General features: G+C 39.8%; 2 protein-coding genes across 2 annotated transcripts; one reads left to right on the top strand and one right to left on the bottom strand.

Moving 5' to 3' along the window:
- The first annotated feature begins 2,557 nt into the window (after nucleotides 1-2,557).
- Nucleotides 2,558-5,543, top strand: LOC144464965 (immunoglobulin lambda-1 light chain-like). The gene is made up of 3 exons (XM_078172808.1): nucleotides 2,558-2,949; nucleotides 4,544-4,843; nucleotides 4,965-5,543. Exons 1-3 carry the CDS (start codon nucleotides 2,811-2,813, stop codon nucleotides 5,126-5,128), a joined length of 603 nt encoding a protein of 200 aa, XP_078028934.1. The 5' UTR covers nucleotides 2,558-2,810; the 3' UTR covers nucleotides 5,129-5,543.
- Nucleotides 5,544-7,888: 2,345 nt separating this feature from the next.
- LOC144464960 (immunoglobulin lambda-1 light chain-like) lies at nucleotides 7,889-11,315 on the bottom strand. Its single transcript, XM_078172803.1, has 3 exons — nucleotides 11,053-11,315; nucleotides 8,969-9,268; nucleotides 7,889-8,847 (listed from the first exon to the last, which is right to left on the bottom strand). The coding sequence occupies exons 1-3, from the start codon at nucleotides 11,189-11,191 to the stop codon at nucleotides 8,684-8,686; spliced, it is 603 nt and encodes a 200-aa protein (XP_078028929.1). The 5' UTR covers nucleotides 11,192-11,315; the 3' UTR covers nucleotides 7,889-8,683.
- Between the last annotated feature and the right edge of the window lie 7,270 nt (nucleotides 11,316-18,585).

Here is an 18,585-nt window from a genome sequence, read left to right as displayed (position 1 = left end):
AATGAATAATGATAAACCATAAATAGAGGACCTTAAATAGAGCCCCGTCACTGAGTTTAATTGTTTGCTGATGGGCATTGGCCGATACTGCTTCCAGTGATTAGTGATCAGCCACAAAAATCCTGATCAGAGCATCCATATTAAATAACTGCTTTTTCTTCTTAGCGAGGTGGATGAGTTCTGTGGATGCCAAGCCTGGCCTCAACATGATGATGTTGGACATGTTGAAAAGAAGACAAGAGGAAGACCCAGCTAAATATGGAAATGTGTGTCTCATGTTGGATGCCATGGCTATTAGAAAACATGTCCAGTATAATCCTCATACCCAGAAAATGTCTGGATTTGTGGATATGGGGGATGGTATGAATGAGACGGATGTTGCCACTGAAGCTCTTGTTTTTGTGGTGGTTGACCTGCAAAGCCATTGGAAGGCTCCTACTACCTGACCAAGTCCCTGTCGCCAGAGACACAGAAGGTTTTACTTGTGCATGCATGGGAGGAACTGCATGAGCGCAGCATAAGAGTGTTATGTGTCACAATGGATGGGCATGCCTCCAATGTCAGCAGGTGCAACCAACTTGGGTGCCAGCTAAAGGGAAACCCTGTTGAGCCCTTAAGAACCTTTTTCCACATCCAGTGACTGGTGAGAGGGTGTGTGTGATGATGGATGCTTGCCACATGTTGAAGTTAGGACAGAATATGCTGCAGGCTTATAATCCAATAACCAGCACCACTGGCCAGATCAACTGGACATAGATCGTTCATCTGAATGATGTCCAAAAAAAAGATGGATTGCACGCTGTCAGCAAGGTAACAGACAAGCATGTGAATTTTGATTCACAGAAGATGAAGGTGTCCTTGGCTGCGCAGACACTGAGTCGCTCTGTGACAGTAGCTCTGTGCACACTGAGGGACCTTGGCTATTCACAGTTTCAACACTACGAAGCAACAGCTGAATTCATTGAGGTAATACTAACATAATACTCATAGTAAGGTTGTTTTTTTAACAATTAATTGTGCAGCCCTAATGCAAACCTTGTTTTTTATCAACATTTACTGGCCATGCTGTGAACAGTGAATCCTTTTTATATTTTAGAAATTAGACTCACGGGAACATGATATTGTTTATGATGATGATTCAGATGCTTTTGTTAATGCAAACATTTGCTTTTAGATAACTGACAGGCTCTTCGCCACCAGGGGTAAACACACCACTTCCCTTTTCACAGACTCTTGTTACATCACCATTTTTCAGTGGCCATCTTTCAGTGGCCATATTTGTTACGACAACACATCCACAGTATAATTTCTGCACTATGCCGCGGCAGCTCCAGGAATCCATGACAAGACGTGAAATCAGCGGAAGACGGCGTGTAATCGCAGAACTGCGTTTTCCTGAGGGGTCTAACTACTTCACAACACACATGCCACCATATCTGGAGGTGAGAAATGCAAGACTTGAAATATTTCTTCATCCTCTGCAGGAGGGCATCATTCATCATTGTAGGTAGTAGCCTAGTTATGTAAGGTGGCGCCACCTACCGTACAGGAGTGGAACGACTACCAGCACTTGTTTTGTCGAGTGTGAAATTGGAGGTGTGGCGTGAGACCGTGGGAAATCAACCAGTTGCATGACAGCCCTGTAAAAAGCTCCTTGGAGGCAAGGTGCCAGGTGTGGATGAGATTCTCCCTGAGATGCTGAAGGCTCTGGACACTGTTTTGCTGCCATTGTTGAAACACTGGTACAGTGCATGTAGAGTGGCAGACCAGGGTGGTGGTTTCCACTTATCCTGAGTGAGCTGAAGTGGCTTTGTAGTACAAGCCTCTGGCCTGGGAACACCTTGGGATCCCCCATTAGGAGCTGGAAAGTGTTGCTGGGGAGAGGAACGTCCTGAGAACCTTGCTCAGCCTGCTGCCCCCGTGACCCAGCCCCAAGTAGTGCTGCAAATGCATGGATTCAAATGAAAGTCTAAACATGATAAAAACAAAAACAAGCTTTAGCATTTTGACAAAGTTTCAAATCTTCTGCTTTGACCTGCTGCAGGAATAAAGTCCATTCCTCCTCACAATGCTGATGTTGTGCATGTTTATGGTCCCCAGAGGATGAATCCTAATATTGATTTAGTTTGAAGATGTCTTTTCAACTGCTAATCAACAGAGAAATGTCTCATGAGCATATGTGACACAATATTGATATACAAGATATTTGAAGGCTTGAAAACAAAGTAGAATGATATCAATGTCAAACCCTATATACATCCATCCAAACACTGACATCACTTTGAATCAATGCTTAGATTTCAACTGACAACAAACCTTTTCAAGCAATAAGCTTCATTTGATCTTGAATATTTTTCAGCTTCAGTTCAGCAAAAATATTTGAGTGTTAAGCCACTAAGTGTTTACAATATTTGTCCTAAACAGTAGTTTGACTTGTTGAGTGTTTGTTTGTGTCAACAGTAACTCTGCTCTCATGTGTTGCACTGATTTCAAAAGTAGGAGGATCACAACTCTTTCTACTTCAAATCAAAACAAGACTACAGAGCAACACACACTGGCTATGTGGACAAGCGTCCTGTCATCTGACGCACATCCGTCATCAATCAAAGTAATGGACAATTTCAAAATGTCAGCTGATGATGGTGCTGGATAAAAACTTAGCAAAGTCAGTAGGATTCATCCTCTGAGGAACATGAACGTGTCAAGCAACCATCCACGGAGACACTCTGCTAGTGTGTCTAAAAAGGAAATCAAAGAAGAGACAGTCATGTTAATATGAACATTAGAGAAACACATCATGGAGCTGAAATATGATACTGCTTCATCATTTGGACTCCTTCACCTCAGCTGACACATTCAACAGCACACAGGTTTTTGTATCACTCTCTCTCACTGTGGGAGGTGAATGGTACGTGATCTTTGGCTCAGGAACTAAACTGTTTGTAACAGGTAAGAATAAAGCTTCATTTTCCTTCAGTTGTTTTATTGAACAAGTTGAAAATGTGTTTTTAATGAGTTTGTGCTGCTTCAGGCTTTACATGTTAGTTTTTTCATCATTAGTAGAGAATTCTTGCAGCCATGCAGCTATTGTTACATAAAAAAGCTTCATCATTCCTGAAAAGATGTTTAAATCTCACTGCACAACTCAAGTTATTCTTTATTTCTGCAGGAGATTAAACTGATTCATATAGAAAAAGTAGGATTATTGGAAATGTTACAGATATACAGTATTTGATCCTCTCAGTGATTCAGCACCATCTCTGCTTTTTATTAAACAACATTATATATGATATTAAACACTATTTATATATATCAGTAAATGTATTATGACGAGCACATATTAACAATAATAAATATATATATTTCAAAGGATGAACTTTGACTGATGATAAATGTTTCTTAAGATGGTAAATAATTATTAAATGAGGACACACACACACACACACACACACACACACACACATATATATATATATATATATATATATTTATTTATTTATTTATTTATAAATACATATAAATATATCTATATATTTAATATATAATATATTACAGCGGCTACATTTTGAATATTTCATAAAGACTTTTTTATTAATATTTAAATGATATTCGATCAGTGATGATATATGATCATAAACACACAGACAAATACACACAAAATCAAAACTATATATTATGTCCAGTGTCATCTTAAATATATGACGGCAAATATTCTCTGGAGGGTAAATGTTGGCAGATTGTATGCATAAGTAAATACAGCTGATTTAATTTCAAAAGGAAAAAACTGTATTATATAATATCATAATCAGTATTATTTTTAAAGACGACTGTTGTGCACGCTGACATGCTGTGTTAATTGTAGATTAACAAGAAGCTAAAAACTGACATTTAAAAGTTATTCAATTAATTGTTATATGTTGGTAAATGTGAAACCTGTCGTGTTTATATTGTCATCAATAAAGGGAAATTTGTAATTTTGTATTTTATGTGAAGATTATTGTTAACTGTTTATCAAATATTTAATATAGAAAAATAAAACTGTAAATTCTGTGAAGGAAAATGTCTTTACTATATTATATCATATTATATTATATCTGTTACGCTTTATTATATTGTAAGTTACTCCGTTTAGGATCAGCATGTTTTCATCTTATTTTTCATTTCATAGCAGTTTTTATTCGTATTTCACAAGTGATTGTGTGTTGTTAAAATTGTTGAAAATTAATATGAATTGTGGAAAAAAAGATATTATTTATATATCAATTTTTTAAACTGGTCAGAGTAAAGTATGCGGTGGTAAATGTATTGTGTCTTGTTTTATGTGAAGGTAAATATGTAGTAAAGTATAATATGTGTATTCATGTACCCGTCAGTTATTTAAAATACAGGAAATCTATTCCCTTTTTATTGGAGGTAAAAAAAAAAGTCCATGTAGTTTCCAGGATCAGACTGAATGCAGTGCAGTGCTGTAAGCTGCTGCTGACTGTGTGAATGTGTGTCTGTGCTGCTTGTTGCTGCTGCTGCTGCTGCTGTCAAACTTCAGATGAGCAGGTAGTGAAGCCCGTGGTGAGCGTGTACCCAGCAGCATCCAGAGCCCACCTGGAGGGGAAGAGCTCCCTGCTGTGTCTGGCCTCAGCCATGTTTCCTCCTCTGGTCCGCTTCTCCTGGAAAAGACAAGAGGAGAATGGACCTCTGCTCCCTGCTGAGGGAGAGCAGCTGGAGCTCAGAGAGTCGGGACGCACCGCCGCCATCTTGCTGATCCGTCAAAAAGAGATTGGTACATATAAATACCGCTGCTCCGTCCAGCACCAGGGGGGCACAGTGGAGGCCCAAACACAACAAGGTAATGAAGGCTTGGTGACTGTGTTCAGCAGTGATTCAGCTTCATGTCAAAGAGAGCAGAGGAGCAGAGGACTGACATTTCTCACTGACACTCCAAACATTTCACTCCTTTTCTCTTTCAGAGGTTTCCTACTTTCCAGTCCAGACTTTGCAGTTCAGGGTGAAGCTGCTCTGTGTGCTGTACACAGTGCTGATAGTGAAGAGTCTGGTGTACTGCTGTGGACTCTCTCTGCTGATGATCCTCAGAAACAAGGGACCGTCCACCAACTGCACACATGCTGACTGACTGTTTTCTGCTCGCCTTTTCTCACCATCAAATCTCATCAATTCATCTCATTTATCACTTTGATCAGTGTTCACAAATATCACTTATGACGTCTTGTGCTTGGTTGTGAATTTTATCTTTTTATGCACAAGTTAGATAGAGTCATCCTCAACATATAAAAACACACACACACATATATATTTGCAAGCGTAAATTCTGTCTTGTGTTATTTTAATACTTCAGTTTGTTTCCACTTTTAAATTTGACTTGTATAATAACAGAAATTGAATCTGAATCATGAGCTGTCTGTCAGATATTTTATTGTTTGTAGTATTTCTTCTGTTCTTGTGTTTCTTTTTAATACATTCTGCAGAGTGCGGCAGGTTTGTCAAATTCTTTCAGTGTCACATTCTCAATAAAGTGAAAAATCAAAGTGTCTGTGTTTTATAAACCTCTTTGTTTTGATGGATTCCAGTTTGGCTTCATAGTAAATAATCAGAAACAGAATCAGCTTCATTGGCCATGTATGTTGACACCTACAAGTCATTTGATTCTGGTTGTAAGTAGCTCTGAATATACTTTCACACAGCGCCAAGAACACATGCACAGGAAGATATGAATATAAGCATACAGCTAAACAAGGACAACAAAGCTAAACAAAGATCAGCAAATATATACACACAGCTATTATATACAAGTCAGTAGGTGTGGGTGTTCCACCAGGTTCAGTGCTGAGCCCCTTTTATAATTGTGTCAGTGTGGATGTAAAACTCCACGCTGATGACACTGTTGTTTACACACATGAACAAACAGCAGAGCGAGCTGCTTTGAAGCTACAACTGCTATAAAATGATTACACAGCGGCTTCATCAGTCGGCCTCAAGTCTGAATGTTGCTGAAATAATGGAGCTGTTTGTTTTCATCATTCAATAAAATGTCACTTAACTATTAGAGTTTGATCAAGATGAAATGGATTGGTATAGTTACTGATTAGACGGGAATTAAGATTTATATTTATGGAACACATTTCAAGACAGAATCACAAAATGCTTCACAAAGAAATACAAAAGTTAGACATGTAGAAAACATATTTGTGATGAAGTCATGTATGAAGAGTATTTATTTAAACATGGCAGAAAATGAAGAGATGAATTTGAACTTGTTTTTGTACTGACGTGTTAAAAATGTATGCACACTATGATCCTGAGGTGAAGCAACATGGCCGCTCTAGTTCTGCTTCAGAAACAGATAGAGATGTTTTTTTGAGGGGGTGAAACAACAAGATGACTTGTTTGTCTCTGTGGTTTGTGTTTCTGTCTGAGTGGTTTGTGTTCTGTGGCTCTGATCAATGATAACACATGTAAGACTTATTTTTGGAAATGTTGCGGTGGAGGAGTCAGTGCTTCAAATCCTCTCGTGCTGATTTAAAGACTCTGAAACTTCAAACTTGTGTGAAATTGTATTTTTACAGAGACATTTCTGAGAAGATTTCAGAAACAGCATTTAAGAATAGTTGAGCTGATTTCTTGGTGTGCTGTGACTGTGAACATGCTGCTGTTTTGAAGCGTAGTTTAGTTCTTATTCCCATGTGAACACTGTAGTGAGTGAGTGAAGTTCCTGGAATCTGGATTCTTTAAGCAGAGTGCATGGTTGTAACTGTCATTGTGTTGTTACTGTGAGAAAGGCTGCAGAGCAGAAACCCACACAGCCCATCTGCTGCAGGAGAGGAAGTGTTGATGGGCTGTCAACAGTTTTTTATGAGTCCTAATAACCACTGAGAACAGATTCATATCTGCTGCTGTACACACTCATCAACTGCTCTCCCTCTCTGTGGCTGTTTGTCTTTTCTCTTGTTGTCTGGAAGCCTTTTTTCCACTGAGCCCTCCACCCACACACAGCTGAACTGAGCCCAGAGAGCCCTATGCTATAAAGAAGTCTTCAAACATAGATATACCTGTTAGAATCTGGCTCACAATATTCACATCTAGAATCAAACTGACATTACTGTATGGTAGTGAAGTGTGGGCTCCTCTTGTAAATCAACATCATTTGTCTGTTCAACTATGTGCTTGGAGGAGCGTGGTCATGCAAACAGATTCTTGTTAAGGTTCAGCAACTCAAAGTGCTTTTTGATCAAATAGTCCAAGAAGTGAGGAGCTCCAGGAGCTAAACTCAGGAAGTCAATCAGCAGCTTTAGTATGTTCCTGTTAGCATTTTCACAGCACAAACAGCTGTGAAATATCACACATTTCAAAGCACAAGCTATGTTGTGATGTCATTATTTGCAGTCAATGATTATTGATGCATATTGACAACATGCTCAATATTGAGTCACTTTTCCTGTTTGTTACAGTGCAGCAAACTGAGAGAGGTCAACCTAACAAACATAGACAGGAAACTCAAAGAAATGAGACTGAATACTAAAATCAACTCTGATGTTCAACTTGTCATGACAACAACATTCATCCACTCCTTAATGTTCTGAAATGATTCAAGTTAATACTATAGCAACACCATCTGACAGTGTTTTTATTGGACTCATTTGATTTCTCTATGTTTTTATATGGAAAGGCATCAATTATGCACTTTAGCACTGAATATGGATTTTTCTTTTACACAGGAAATGACACCACCTTAAATATTTGCTAAAGTTTCTCTGCAGACAAACACATTTATATTTAAGAGAGATTTTGAAGCTGAAAATATATTTTTCTTTCCACATCAAATATGTTCAATGAAATGATTTACGCTTTGTCTGATGTAGAAAATAAAAGTCAAAAATGTTTTTCTTTCATTTATTAAAACTGAATAACACAAACAGACAGTCATAAAAAATAAAAGCACTACTGTTATTACTAATAGAAAAATAAAAATGATCAAACTGAACTTTATTTATAAAACAGATTTGATCAAATGTGATTAACTGTCAATAAAATAGAGATGAAAGCAAAAAGCAAAGTACAAGATTTGGATCAAAAACTAACTAAAGCTGATAAGATGAAGAAAATCAATAGAAATATTCAATATGATGTATAAAAGAAGCATTCTATGATAAAAACAGTGAAAGTTGCTGTGGGAGTTCTTAGTAAGCCTGTTATCTTCTGATCATATCTCATATGTGGATTTTGAATGAAGTTATCCTGAGATAAGAGTTTTCTTAATATTATCTGTATCATCAACATTTGTTCTCTCCAGATAATGAGATCATTAAGATGTTGTCATTAAAAATGGATTCAAAGATGATGTTGGTGTTATTTGATCTTTGGATTTTCTATCAACAAAATCACTGAATGTATTTTACTAACAAGTATTGTGTGTGTATCAAAGGCTGATAGATCTTATTCCTCTGTGCCATAGAGCTCCATTGTTGTCCAAAAATATCAACACTTAATAACCATTAAGGCTTCATGTACAAATATATGTGTGTATATTTGTATTTATGGATTTAAGACATGTGGATGTGAAATTTACAACCAAGCACAAGACGTCATAAGTGATATTTGTGAACACTGATCAAAGTGATAAATGAGATGAATTGATGAGATTTGATGGTGAGAAAAGGCGAGCAGAAAACAGTCAGTCAGCATGTGTGCAGTTGGTGGACGGTCCCTTGTTTCTGAGGATCATCAGCAGAGAGAGTCCACAGCAGTACACCAGACTCTTCACTATCAGCACTGTGTACAGCACACAGAGCAGCTTCACCCTGGACTGGAAAGTCTGGACTGGAAAGTAGGAAACCTCTGAAAGAGAAAAGGAGTGAAATGTTTGGAGTGTCAGTGAGAAATGTCAGTCCTCTGCTCCTCTGCTCTCTTTGACATGAAGCTGAATCACTGCTGAACACAGTCACCAAGCCTTCATTACCTTGTTGTGTTTGGGCCTCCACTGTGCCCCCCTGGTGCTGGACGGAGCAGCGGTATTTATATGTACCAATCTCTTTTTGACGGATCAGCAAGATGGCGGCGGTGCGTCCCGACTCTCTGAGCTCCAGCTGCTCTCCCTCAGCAGGGAGCAGAGGTCCATTCTCCTCTTGTCTTTTCCAGGAGAAGCGGACCAGAGGAGGAAACATGGCTGAGGCCAGACACAGCAGGGAGCTCTTCCCCTCCAGGTGGGCTCTGGATGCTGCTGGGTACACGCTCACCACGGGCTTCACTACCTGCTCATCTGAAGTTTGACAGCAGCAGCAGCAGCAGCAACAAGCAGCACAGACACACATTCACACAGTCAGCAGCAGCTTACAGCACTGCACTGCATTCAGTCTGATCCTGGAAACTACATGGACTCTGATCACTAAACTACTCATCAATACAGCACAAAGTTCACTACATATACTGGATTCACCTTCATATCAAACACACTGAGCAGCTACTGTCAGCATGTCTTCTATGGACACTAAAGAAACTATTCTTTATTTTAATGGACAAACTTCACTCACTCTCATTTAACAAGAATTATTATTACATCAAAAATTGTCACTTTTACCTCCAATAAAAAGGGAATAGATTTGCTGTATTTTAAATAACTGACGGGTACATGAATACACATATTATACTTTACTACATATTTACCTTCACGTAAAACAAGAAACAATACATTTACCACCGCATACTTTACTCTGACCAATTTAAAAAATTGATATATAAATAATATCTTTTTTTCCACAATTCATATTAATATTCAACAATTTTAACAACACACAATCACTTGTGAAATACGAATAAAAACTGCTATGAAATGAAAAATAATATGAAAACATGCTGATCCTAAACAGAGTAACTTACAATATAATAAAGTATAACACATATAATATAATATAATATAATATAATATAATATAATATAATATAGTAAAGACATTTTCCTTCACAGAATTTACAGTTTTATTCTTCTATATTAAATATTTGATAAACAATTTACAATAATTTATCTTCACATAAAATACAAATTTCCCTTTATTGATGACAATATAAACACGACAGTTTTCACATTTACCAACATATAACAATTAATTGAATAACTTTTAAATGTCAGTTTTTAGCTTCTTGTTAATCTACAATTAACACAGCATGTCAGCGTGCACAACAGTCGTCTTTAAAAATAATACTGATTATGATATTATATAATACAGTTTTTTCCTTTTGAAATTAAATCAGCTGTGTTTACTTATGCATACAATCTGCCAACATTTACCCTCCAGAGAATATTTGCCGTTATATTTAAGATGACACTGGACATAATATATAGTTTTGATTTTGTCTATATTTGTCTGTGTGTTTATGATCATATATCATCACTCATCGAATATCATTTAAATATTAATAAAAAAGTCTTTATGAAATATTCAAAATGTAGCTGCTGTAATATATTATATATTAAATATATATATATATATATGGATATATAAATAAATAAATAAATAAATATATATATATATATATATATAAATATATGTGTGTGTGTGTGTGTGTGTCCTCATTTAATAATTATTTCCCATCTTAAGAAACATTTATCATCAATCAAAATTCATCCTTTGAAATATATATATTTATTATTGTTAATATGTGCTCGTCATAATACATTTACTGATATATATAAATAGTGTTTATTATCATATATAATGTTGTTTAATAAAAAGCAGAGATGGTGCTGAATCACTGAGAGGATCAAATACTGTATATCTGTAACATTTCCAATAATCCTACTTTTTCTATATGAATCAGTTTAATCTCCTGCAGAAATAAAGAATAACTTGAGTTGTGCAGTGAGATTTAAACATCTTTTCAGGAATGATGAAGCTTTTTTATGTAACAATAGCTGCATGGCTGCAAGAATTCTCTACTAATGATGAAAAAACTAACATGTAAAGCCTGAAGCAGCACAAACTCATTAAAAACACATTTTCAACTTGTTCAATAAAACAACTGAAGGAAAATGAAGCTTTATTCTTACCTGTTACAAACAGTTTAGTTCCTGAGCCAAAGATCCTGTACCCTCCACCTCCCACAGTGAGAGAGAGTGATACAAAAACCTGTGTGCTGTTGAATGTGTCAGCTGAGGTGAAGGAGTCCAAATGATGAAGCAGTATCATATTTCAGCTCCATGATGTGTTTCTCTAATGTTCATATTAACATGACTGTCTCTTCTTTGATTTCCTTTTTAGACACACTAGCAGAGTGTCTCCGTGGATGGTTGCTTGACACGTTCATGTTCCTCAGAGGATGAATCCTACTGACTTTGCTAAGTTTTTATCCGGCACCATCATCAGCTGACATTTTGAAATTGCCCATTACTTTGATTGATGACGGATGTGCGTCAGATGACAGGACGCTTGTCCACATAGCCAGTGTGTGTTGCTCTGTAGTCTTGTTTTGATTTGAAGTAGAAAGAGTTGTGATCCTCCTACTTTTGAAATCAGTGCAACACATGAGAGCAGAGTTACTGTTGACACAAACAAACACTCAACAAGTCAAACTACTGTTTAGGACAAATATTGTAAACACTTAGTGGCTTAACACTCAAATATTTTTGCTGAACTGAAGCTGAAAAATATTCAAGATCAAATGAAGCTTATTGCTTGAAAAGGTTTGTTGTCAGTTGAAATCTAAGCATTGATTCAAAGTGATGTCAGTGTTTGGATGGATGTATATAGGGTTTGACATTGATATCATTCTACTTTGTTTTCAAGCCTTCAAATATCTTGTATATCAATATTGTGTCACATATGCTCATGAGACATTTCTCTGTTGATTAGCAGTTGAAAAGACATCTTCAAACTAAATCAATTTAGGATTCATCCTCTGGGGACCATAAACATGCACAACATCAGCATTGTGAGGAGGAATGGACTTTATTCCTGCAGCAGGTCAAAGCAGAAGATTTGAAACTTTGTCAAAATGCTAAAGCTTGTTTTTGTTTTTATCATTTTTATCCTTTCATTTGAATCCATGCATTTGCAGCACTACTTGGGGCTGGGTCACGGGGGCAGCAGGCTGAGCAAGGTTCTCAGGACGTTCCTCTCCCCAGCAACACTTTCCAGCTCCTAATGGGGGATCCCAAGGTGTTCCCAGGCCAGAGGCTTGTACTACAAAGCCACTTCAACTCAGCCAGGATATCTTCTGGTTATCTGCTTTGACTAAGCTTAACTTTGGACATCTGGATAAGCGCTGCTACAAAGCTGGTTATCAACTAGTTCAGTCAGCTCTGGGTTTTCCTATCAGCCACGAGCGTGTTCATGTGAAAGAGCCAGTGGTGTTAATTATGGGCCACATCATCAGAAGCCAAGTAGGCTGCTTCATATTATATGAGATGAAACGGCAGCAAAAGTGTCTGCTACTGTGAGACAGTCAAATGTCAGTGGCGTGGGATGTAAACAACAATCTGTAATCTTCAAAAGGAAAATCTAGAAACATTGTAAACACCATCCAAAAATGTAGCGTCATCTGAGACTTAAGTTAGGTGCATGTATCACTGAGCTATGGGCCAATGTGACATTAGTACAGAGTATTATTTTGCTGTTTAGTTGGACGATGATAATACCACCCTCAATCTGTCACATAAAACACTTTGAAGTGACGCCAGACTATTTGTGTTAATGAAGTAAAGGGTGCAAAAGTAGTTAAGGACTGATGAGGTCTGTCTGATCCAAATGTTACATTTATAATAACATGAGCCAATTAATAATGTCTGGATTATTTTACTAATAAAATATGATGTGTTTTGTCCCAGTTCTCATCACACAGGTGTCTCAGGTTATTTTGAGCTGCAGTGATGAATCAGAGTGTAAAATATCACCATCACTGCAGACTGAAATAAACTTTGCATCATTGGACTTTTTGCCCTCGTAAGAGTCACTAACGACCTCCTCATATCATCTGATGCTGGCTCCCCCTCCCTCCTCATCCTCCTGGACCTTTCTGCTGCATTCGATACAGTCGACCATGGTATTCTATTAAACCGGCTCCAGTCATACCTCACAAACCAGACAGAATACATCTCCCTGGGTAACTCCAAATCAAATCCACACACAGTCACTTGCAGTGTCCCCCAGGGGTCAGTCCTTGGCCCTATCCTCTTCATCCTCTATCTCATCCCCCTTGGTCAAGTCATCAGCCCCCACGGAATTTCATTCCACTGCTATGCCGATGACACACAGCTCTATGTAAATGCCACAGCTGCAACCCCACCCTCATCATCACAGTCATCCCCGTCAAAACCCACCACCTGTCTGGAGGAGATAAAGGTATGGATGGAGCAAAACTTCCTCCAACTCAACAGCTCCAAAACCGAAGCCATCCTGGTTGGCACCCCTCGCCAGACCAAATCATCATCCATAACCAGCAACACCTTTTCTGGCTCCAACATCCCCCTCTCATCAACAGTCACAAATCTTGGTGTAAAAATGGACCCCCAGCTCACCTTTGAATCCCATATCAACCACCTTTGCAAGACCTCCTTCTACCACCTCCGTAACATTGCCAAACTCCGCCCCATTCTCTCCCTCTCAGATGCCGAAAAGCTGGTTCATGCCTTTATCTCCTCCAGGCTGGATTACTGTAACGCACTTCTCATCGGGATTCCTAGCAAGAGCCTGCAGAGGCTTCAATACATCCAAAACTCTGCAGCTAGGATCCTGATGAGAGTGTGGAAACATGAGCACATCACCCCCAACCTCTACTCACTCCACTGGCTTCCCGTCTCCACCAGGATTGAGTACAAGGTTTCCCTCCTCACACACCAATGTATCCATGGACATGCCCCCCCCCCCCACCTCAAAGAACTTCTCAACCCACAAAACACAACACGCTCCCTCCGCTCCACTCACTCAAACCTCCTCCACATACCCAGAACCAGACTCAGGACCATGGGAGATAGGGCCTTCTGTGCTGCTGCCCCACGTCTGTGGAATGTCCTCCCTGACACCTTGAGGGCACCACAATCCACTGACTGTTTTAAAAAAGATCTTAAGACATTTCTTTTTAGCAAAGCTTTTAGTCCCCCTTAGATGTTTTTGTTTTTAAACCTTTTTAAATAACTGCTCATCTTGTTTTTATTCCCTTCCATTCCTTTTTTTATTATTATTATTTGTTATCGTTCTTTGTTTTTAACTTGTAGCACTTTGAGATCTTTTGATGAAAAGGGCATTATAAATAAAATGTATTATTATTATTATTATTATTATTATTATATTTTAAGTCTTGCATTTCTCACCTCCAGGTAGTGTTGTAGTACTCAAATCGGTCTTGGTCTCGAGACCATTTTTTGATGGTCTTGTCTCGGTCTTGGACTGGGCGAACTCAGGTTTTTTGAATGAGACCGATCAAGACCACTGCTGATAGGGTTTTTGTCCGTGCCCCACTGATAAGAGTGAAAAAGTACCCTCTCAAAAACAGCTAATAACAAAAATCATTGGTAGTGTAAAGATTTCCCCCCAGCTGCAGCTGCTGTGCGCCCGGCAGGTAGCAGCTGCACACAGAGGATGGAGACAACAGGAGGAGAGCGGCTGTGTGAACTCGTCATAATTAAAGATGTCTGCCAACTCGTTTCACACAGCACAAGGAGTTCATTTGTAAAACTAAGCGAAAAAGCTCAGCAGTGTGCAAATTCTGCAGTGCTCTGCTCACCGAAACAGCTGGGACGACATCAAACTTTGACCGTCACCTCGAAAGGAAGCATAAAGACAGGTAAGCTAACAGTTTCCATACAAAGTTTAACGTGATATCAGAAGTCTTGGTAAATTTCAACTCCACCATCCAGAGACAATAAGAGAAAATAAGCTCTCCTCTTTCCACGGTCGTTATAGGCATATATTTGCTAACTTTCAGAGCATGGACGTCGTTAGACCTGGGCATTCCCGGCTATAGCCCCGGATCTTTTGGGCTCAGCCCCGGATCTTTTGGGCTCAGCCCCGGATCTTTTGGGCTCAGCCCCGGATCTTTTCAGCCCCGTTTGTTGTTTTTTTGTTGTTTTGTTCTTTTTTACTAATAAAGCACCTCGTTTCCAACTTAAAGTCCAGGGCACGGCACGGGAGCACAACAGACAGCAGTGCACGCAGCACAGTAGCACACAACACACTCACTGTCACACCAGCTTACATGGCATATGCCCATATATGGGCAGTCAGAATGATAACGTGTTACAGTTTTCAAGTGCAACGTCAGTAGGCTGCTCTGTATTACAAGTGTATTTATTGTAGTGATGTTACGCTCGAGCCAGTTTGCTCGACACAGTGTTGATCTTTTGAAGCACAAGTGTTCCGTGACAGTGTCCCTGCTTTGGCACGCCCACAATCACGTGACTACCCAGAGCGAGGCCTCGTTACAGGCAGTCTTGAGGCTTTTCCAGGTCTTCCACTTAGATGCAGTTCTGACACACAGCCAGCAGATGTCACTCTTCTGACTGTATGAAATGCTTGAAGCAGTGTGTCATTCTTGAAGCAGTTGTGTCAAAGTGGTTCACTGCTTCATGAAGCTTCCATTTCACCATCACTAATTTATTGTGCATACTGGTGGCCAGCACCGAGTCGCCGCGTTTAACTTAGTCTTGTACACATACAACTGTCCGTTTGTTTTTGTCATGTAATTCCCACTCCAAACTGACCACACACACACACACACACACACACACACACACACACACACACACACCATCTATATGTGAAGCAGATTTTCTCTTCTGTGCTTTGGAGGCTCTATCTCCACAACGGATTGGTCGATTTGAGTGATTGACACCTCGTTTGATTCGTTAGAGCCAATAGAATGAGGCTATACCCACCAACACGAGATTGACAGCACTGTAAAGTGCAACGCACACCGCCGCCGGCGCGGTGCGGCGGCCGTCAAGGGCCGCCCCCCAACGCACACTGGCAGCAGCGCGCAGCGGCACCGTCAACATGTATTTCCCACCCCAGCCCTCTAGGTGGCTTTACCTACACTAGTTGCCAACGGTTGCCAACTGCTAGTAACAGAAGAAGAAGAGGAAAAACTTTGAGGCAACAACAACTTGAATTTCATGAGTGAGTTTCTTATCAAAGTCGTCTTACTAAAAATTTGAAACAACCGGAGCTGATCCTACGAGACGAGACGTACATAAAAGGCTTTTCTTGCAGCGCCGCCATGAGCGCCGGCCGCGCTGGAAATAGAGCAGTGGGCTGAAGCAGAGCGGCGCGGCACGTCGGCCGGCGCCAGTGTGGGTTGGTTCATAGAATATAATGGAGGCGGGCGTTTTGACGCGCGGCGTACGGCGGCGGTGTGTGTTGCACTTAAGCCAGTCAGAGTCAGCAGAATGCAGTTGTCAGGGAGGTGCCGGTTTTTCCCCTCATAACCTAAAGCCTGTCATGTTCGCCCGGATTCATTTGAATGCAGCACAACATGTCCGTCTACCAGGATGTACTGTGTTTTACCAGCAGAATTAATGTTTCACAGCAAAACAACAACGGTCAGAGAAATTTTACAACTATGGCTCGGCGAAACGATTTCTGTTGTTGTTCTTTGGCCTCTATCTCTCTGATGCTTTGGTGTAGAGTGCTTTGTGTGGAAACAGCAGAGACTCTGCTTTCATTTGAGATGAATGGCGTGTGTTTCGCATAACATGGCGTTGAGTTAAGGCCGGAACATACTCGGGCGGAACGTACACGGAGCGGACTCCGCGGAGTCCGCACGGCTGCAAAGCTCAGATTTTACAACCGTGCGGACTCTGCTCCACGCACCAGTGACTGCTCGGCATGTAGTTTTCACATTGACACACAAGAATTGTGGGTAATGTAGTGTGTTTCATGGATATTTTTAAAGGAAACTACAACGCGGAAGTGCACTCGACTATGGAAGCTCAAATGACTGCGGACATTCCTCGAGGAGTCCGCTCCGCTTATAGTACGCCCGAGTATGTTTGGGCCTTTAGAGCCTGAAATATGCAGAGTGGGTCGGCACATCGGTGCTGTGTGGAGTTGGATTTGTTGTTGTTTATTTAGTTGTTGTTTGAGCTGTGTTTGGGGCATGTAAAAAGGGTTTATACAGCCTTGTAGTCCAGGTTCTGCTGTTTAATTTGATGTGCAACATCACTATATTCTTTGTGATTAGTGCATTGTTTCACTCTGTGTTTGCAAAGTCGTTCTCAAAGTCCCCCAATTGGGATTGTTCGGGTTTTTAACCAACAATTTGGGCAGCCCAATAGAAGACGAAGGGAATTATTCGAAATTCAGGGTAAAAACATCGTTCCCACTTCAGGGCTAAGGCCCCGGATGTTTTCAACTGCTAGTGACGCCCCTGTTTCAGAGCACCAACTTTACATTAGCCTGCGGCCAAGTTAGCTTGTTAACTGTAACTCGCATGCCATTGTTGTCACAAGCAAGATAACAGAACAACATCAATGAAATGGGCCGTATTTCTTCCCCAAAATGTGTGATACACACACACGAGGCTTTGATAAGTCAAACTGGAGTTGTGCCATCTCCAGCAGGCGCCCCAAACATCCGTTAGGATGCAGGGGATCAGGATCACATCTACCAAATCAGCTGACAAACAAAACCTTTATGTGGAGGCCTAAACGACAAAACTGTGGTCGGCCCCGCTGAATCTCACTCCAAGGTTTTTTGAAAAGTTGTCAGCCCTGTGACGACCTCAGTGACCTCTGCCAGAGATGTGGAGGAGAGTTCTCCCGAGTCTTCAGACTCTGCTCCTTCATGGAGGACGTGATGGTCGGGTTCATACGTTCTTCAAAGTGTTCTTTCAGCAGCAGTTCTCCTCAAATGTTGTTTTGCTCTATGTTATTAATGAGGCACTGTTTGATTCAAAAGGACATCCTTGTGTTTTTATCCCATTTATGTGTATTATTCATTTCATGTTATTGTTTTCTTTCTTTTGTCATATCTTTGATCGTTGTTCCTCTGTGTCACTAGAAAAACAAGTGAGAAAACTGTCCTCAGCTCATTTTCTTCTATTTGTAAATTAGATTGAAGTCTTACTTTTAAAAAATATCTGTCATTTTATCCTTTGATCTGAATTATTATTTTATTTACTTTGATCTTTTCTTTTCTCTTTATTTTCCTTCATTGTTGTTCCTCTGTGTTTCTAGTTTGTCCTCACTGTGTGGAACAACAATAAAGCTGCTGGAATATCTGATAAAAATATGAATCAATATAATATTGAATAAATCCTGACAGCAGTAAAGAAAATAAATCCCTCAGTTCAGTGTGTTTGTGACTCTGGCTGAGATGGAGGTGAAATATGTGAACCTGGGCTGTGCTTTACTGCTCTCTTCCTGTCACAAACACTGTTTGACATCTGTTCATCTGGAGGTTTTTGTTCAGGCTGCAGGGATCTTTTCTCACTGTGGGGAGCAACTTTTTCACAGCAGCAGTAGTAGGTGGCTGAATGACTGAGTTTAACTGTCTGGATCTTCAACTCACAGACGTTCTGTTCATACACAGCTGAGAAATCATCTTTCTGAGGATGATTGTAACTGTTCTTATCTATGTCACCACTATTC

Source organism: Epinephelus lanceolatus, chromosome 12 (assembly GCF_041903045.1).
Source record: "Epinephelus lanceolatus isolate andai-2023 chromosome 12, ASM4190304v1, whole genome shotgun sequence".
In the NCBI taxonomy this organism is placed as follows: domain Eukaryota; kingdom Metazoa; phylum Chordata; class Actinopteri; order Perciformes; family Serranidae; genus Epinephelus; species Epinephelus lanceolatus.
This window is presented reverse-complemented; position numbering and strand designations above follow the sequence as displayed.

Bases quoted from the DNA above. Each gene is read 5' to 3' on its own strand.
- LOC144464965 (XM_078172808.1), top strand. From the start codon at position 2,811: ATGATACTGCTTCATCATTTGGACTCCTTCACCTCAGCTGACACATTC. The intron at 2,950-4,543 runs GTAAGAATAAAG...GTCAAACTTCAG, and splicing joins AACTAAACTGTTTGTAACAG to ATGAGCAGGTAGTGAAGCCC. The intron at 4,844-4,964 runs GTAATGAAGGCT...TTTCTCTTTCAG, and splicing joins GGAGGCCCAAACACAACAAG to AGGTTTCCTACTTTCCAGTC.
- LOC144464960 (XM_078172803.1), bottom strand. From the start codon at position 11,191: ATGATACTGCTTCATCATTTGGACTCCTTCACCTCAGCTGACACATTC. The intron at 9,269-11,052 runs GTAAGAATAAAG...GTCAAACTTCAG, and splicing joins AACTAAACTGTTTGTAACAG to ATGAGCAGGTAGTGAAGCCC. The intron at 8,848-8,968 runs GTAATGAAGGCT...TTTCTCTTTCAG, and splicing joins GGAGGCCCAAACACAACAAG to AGGTTTCCTACTTTCCAGTC.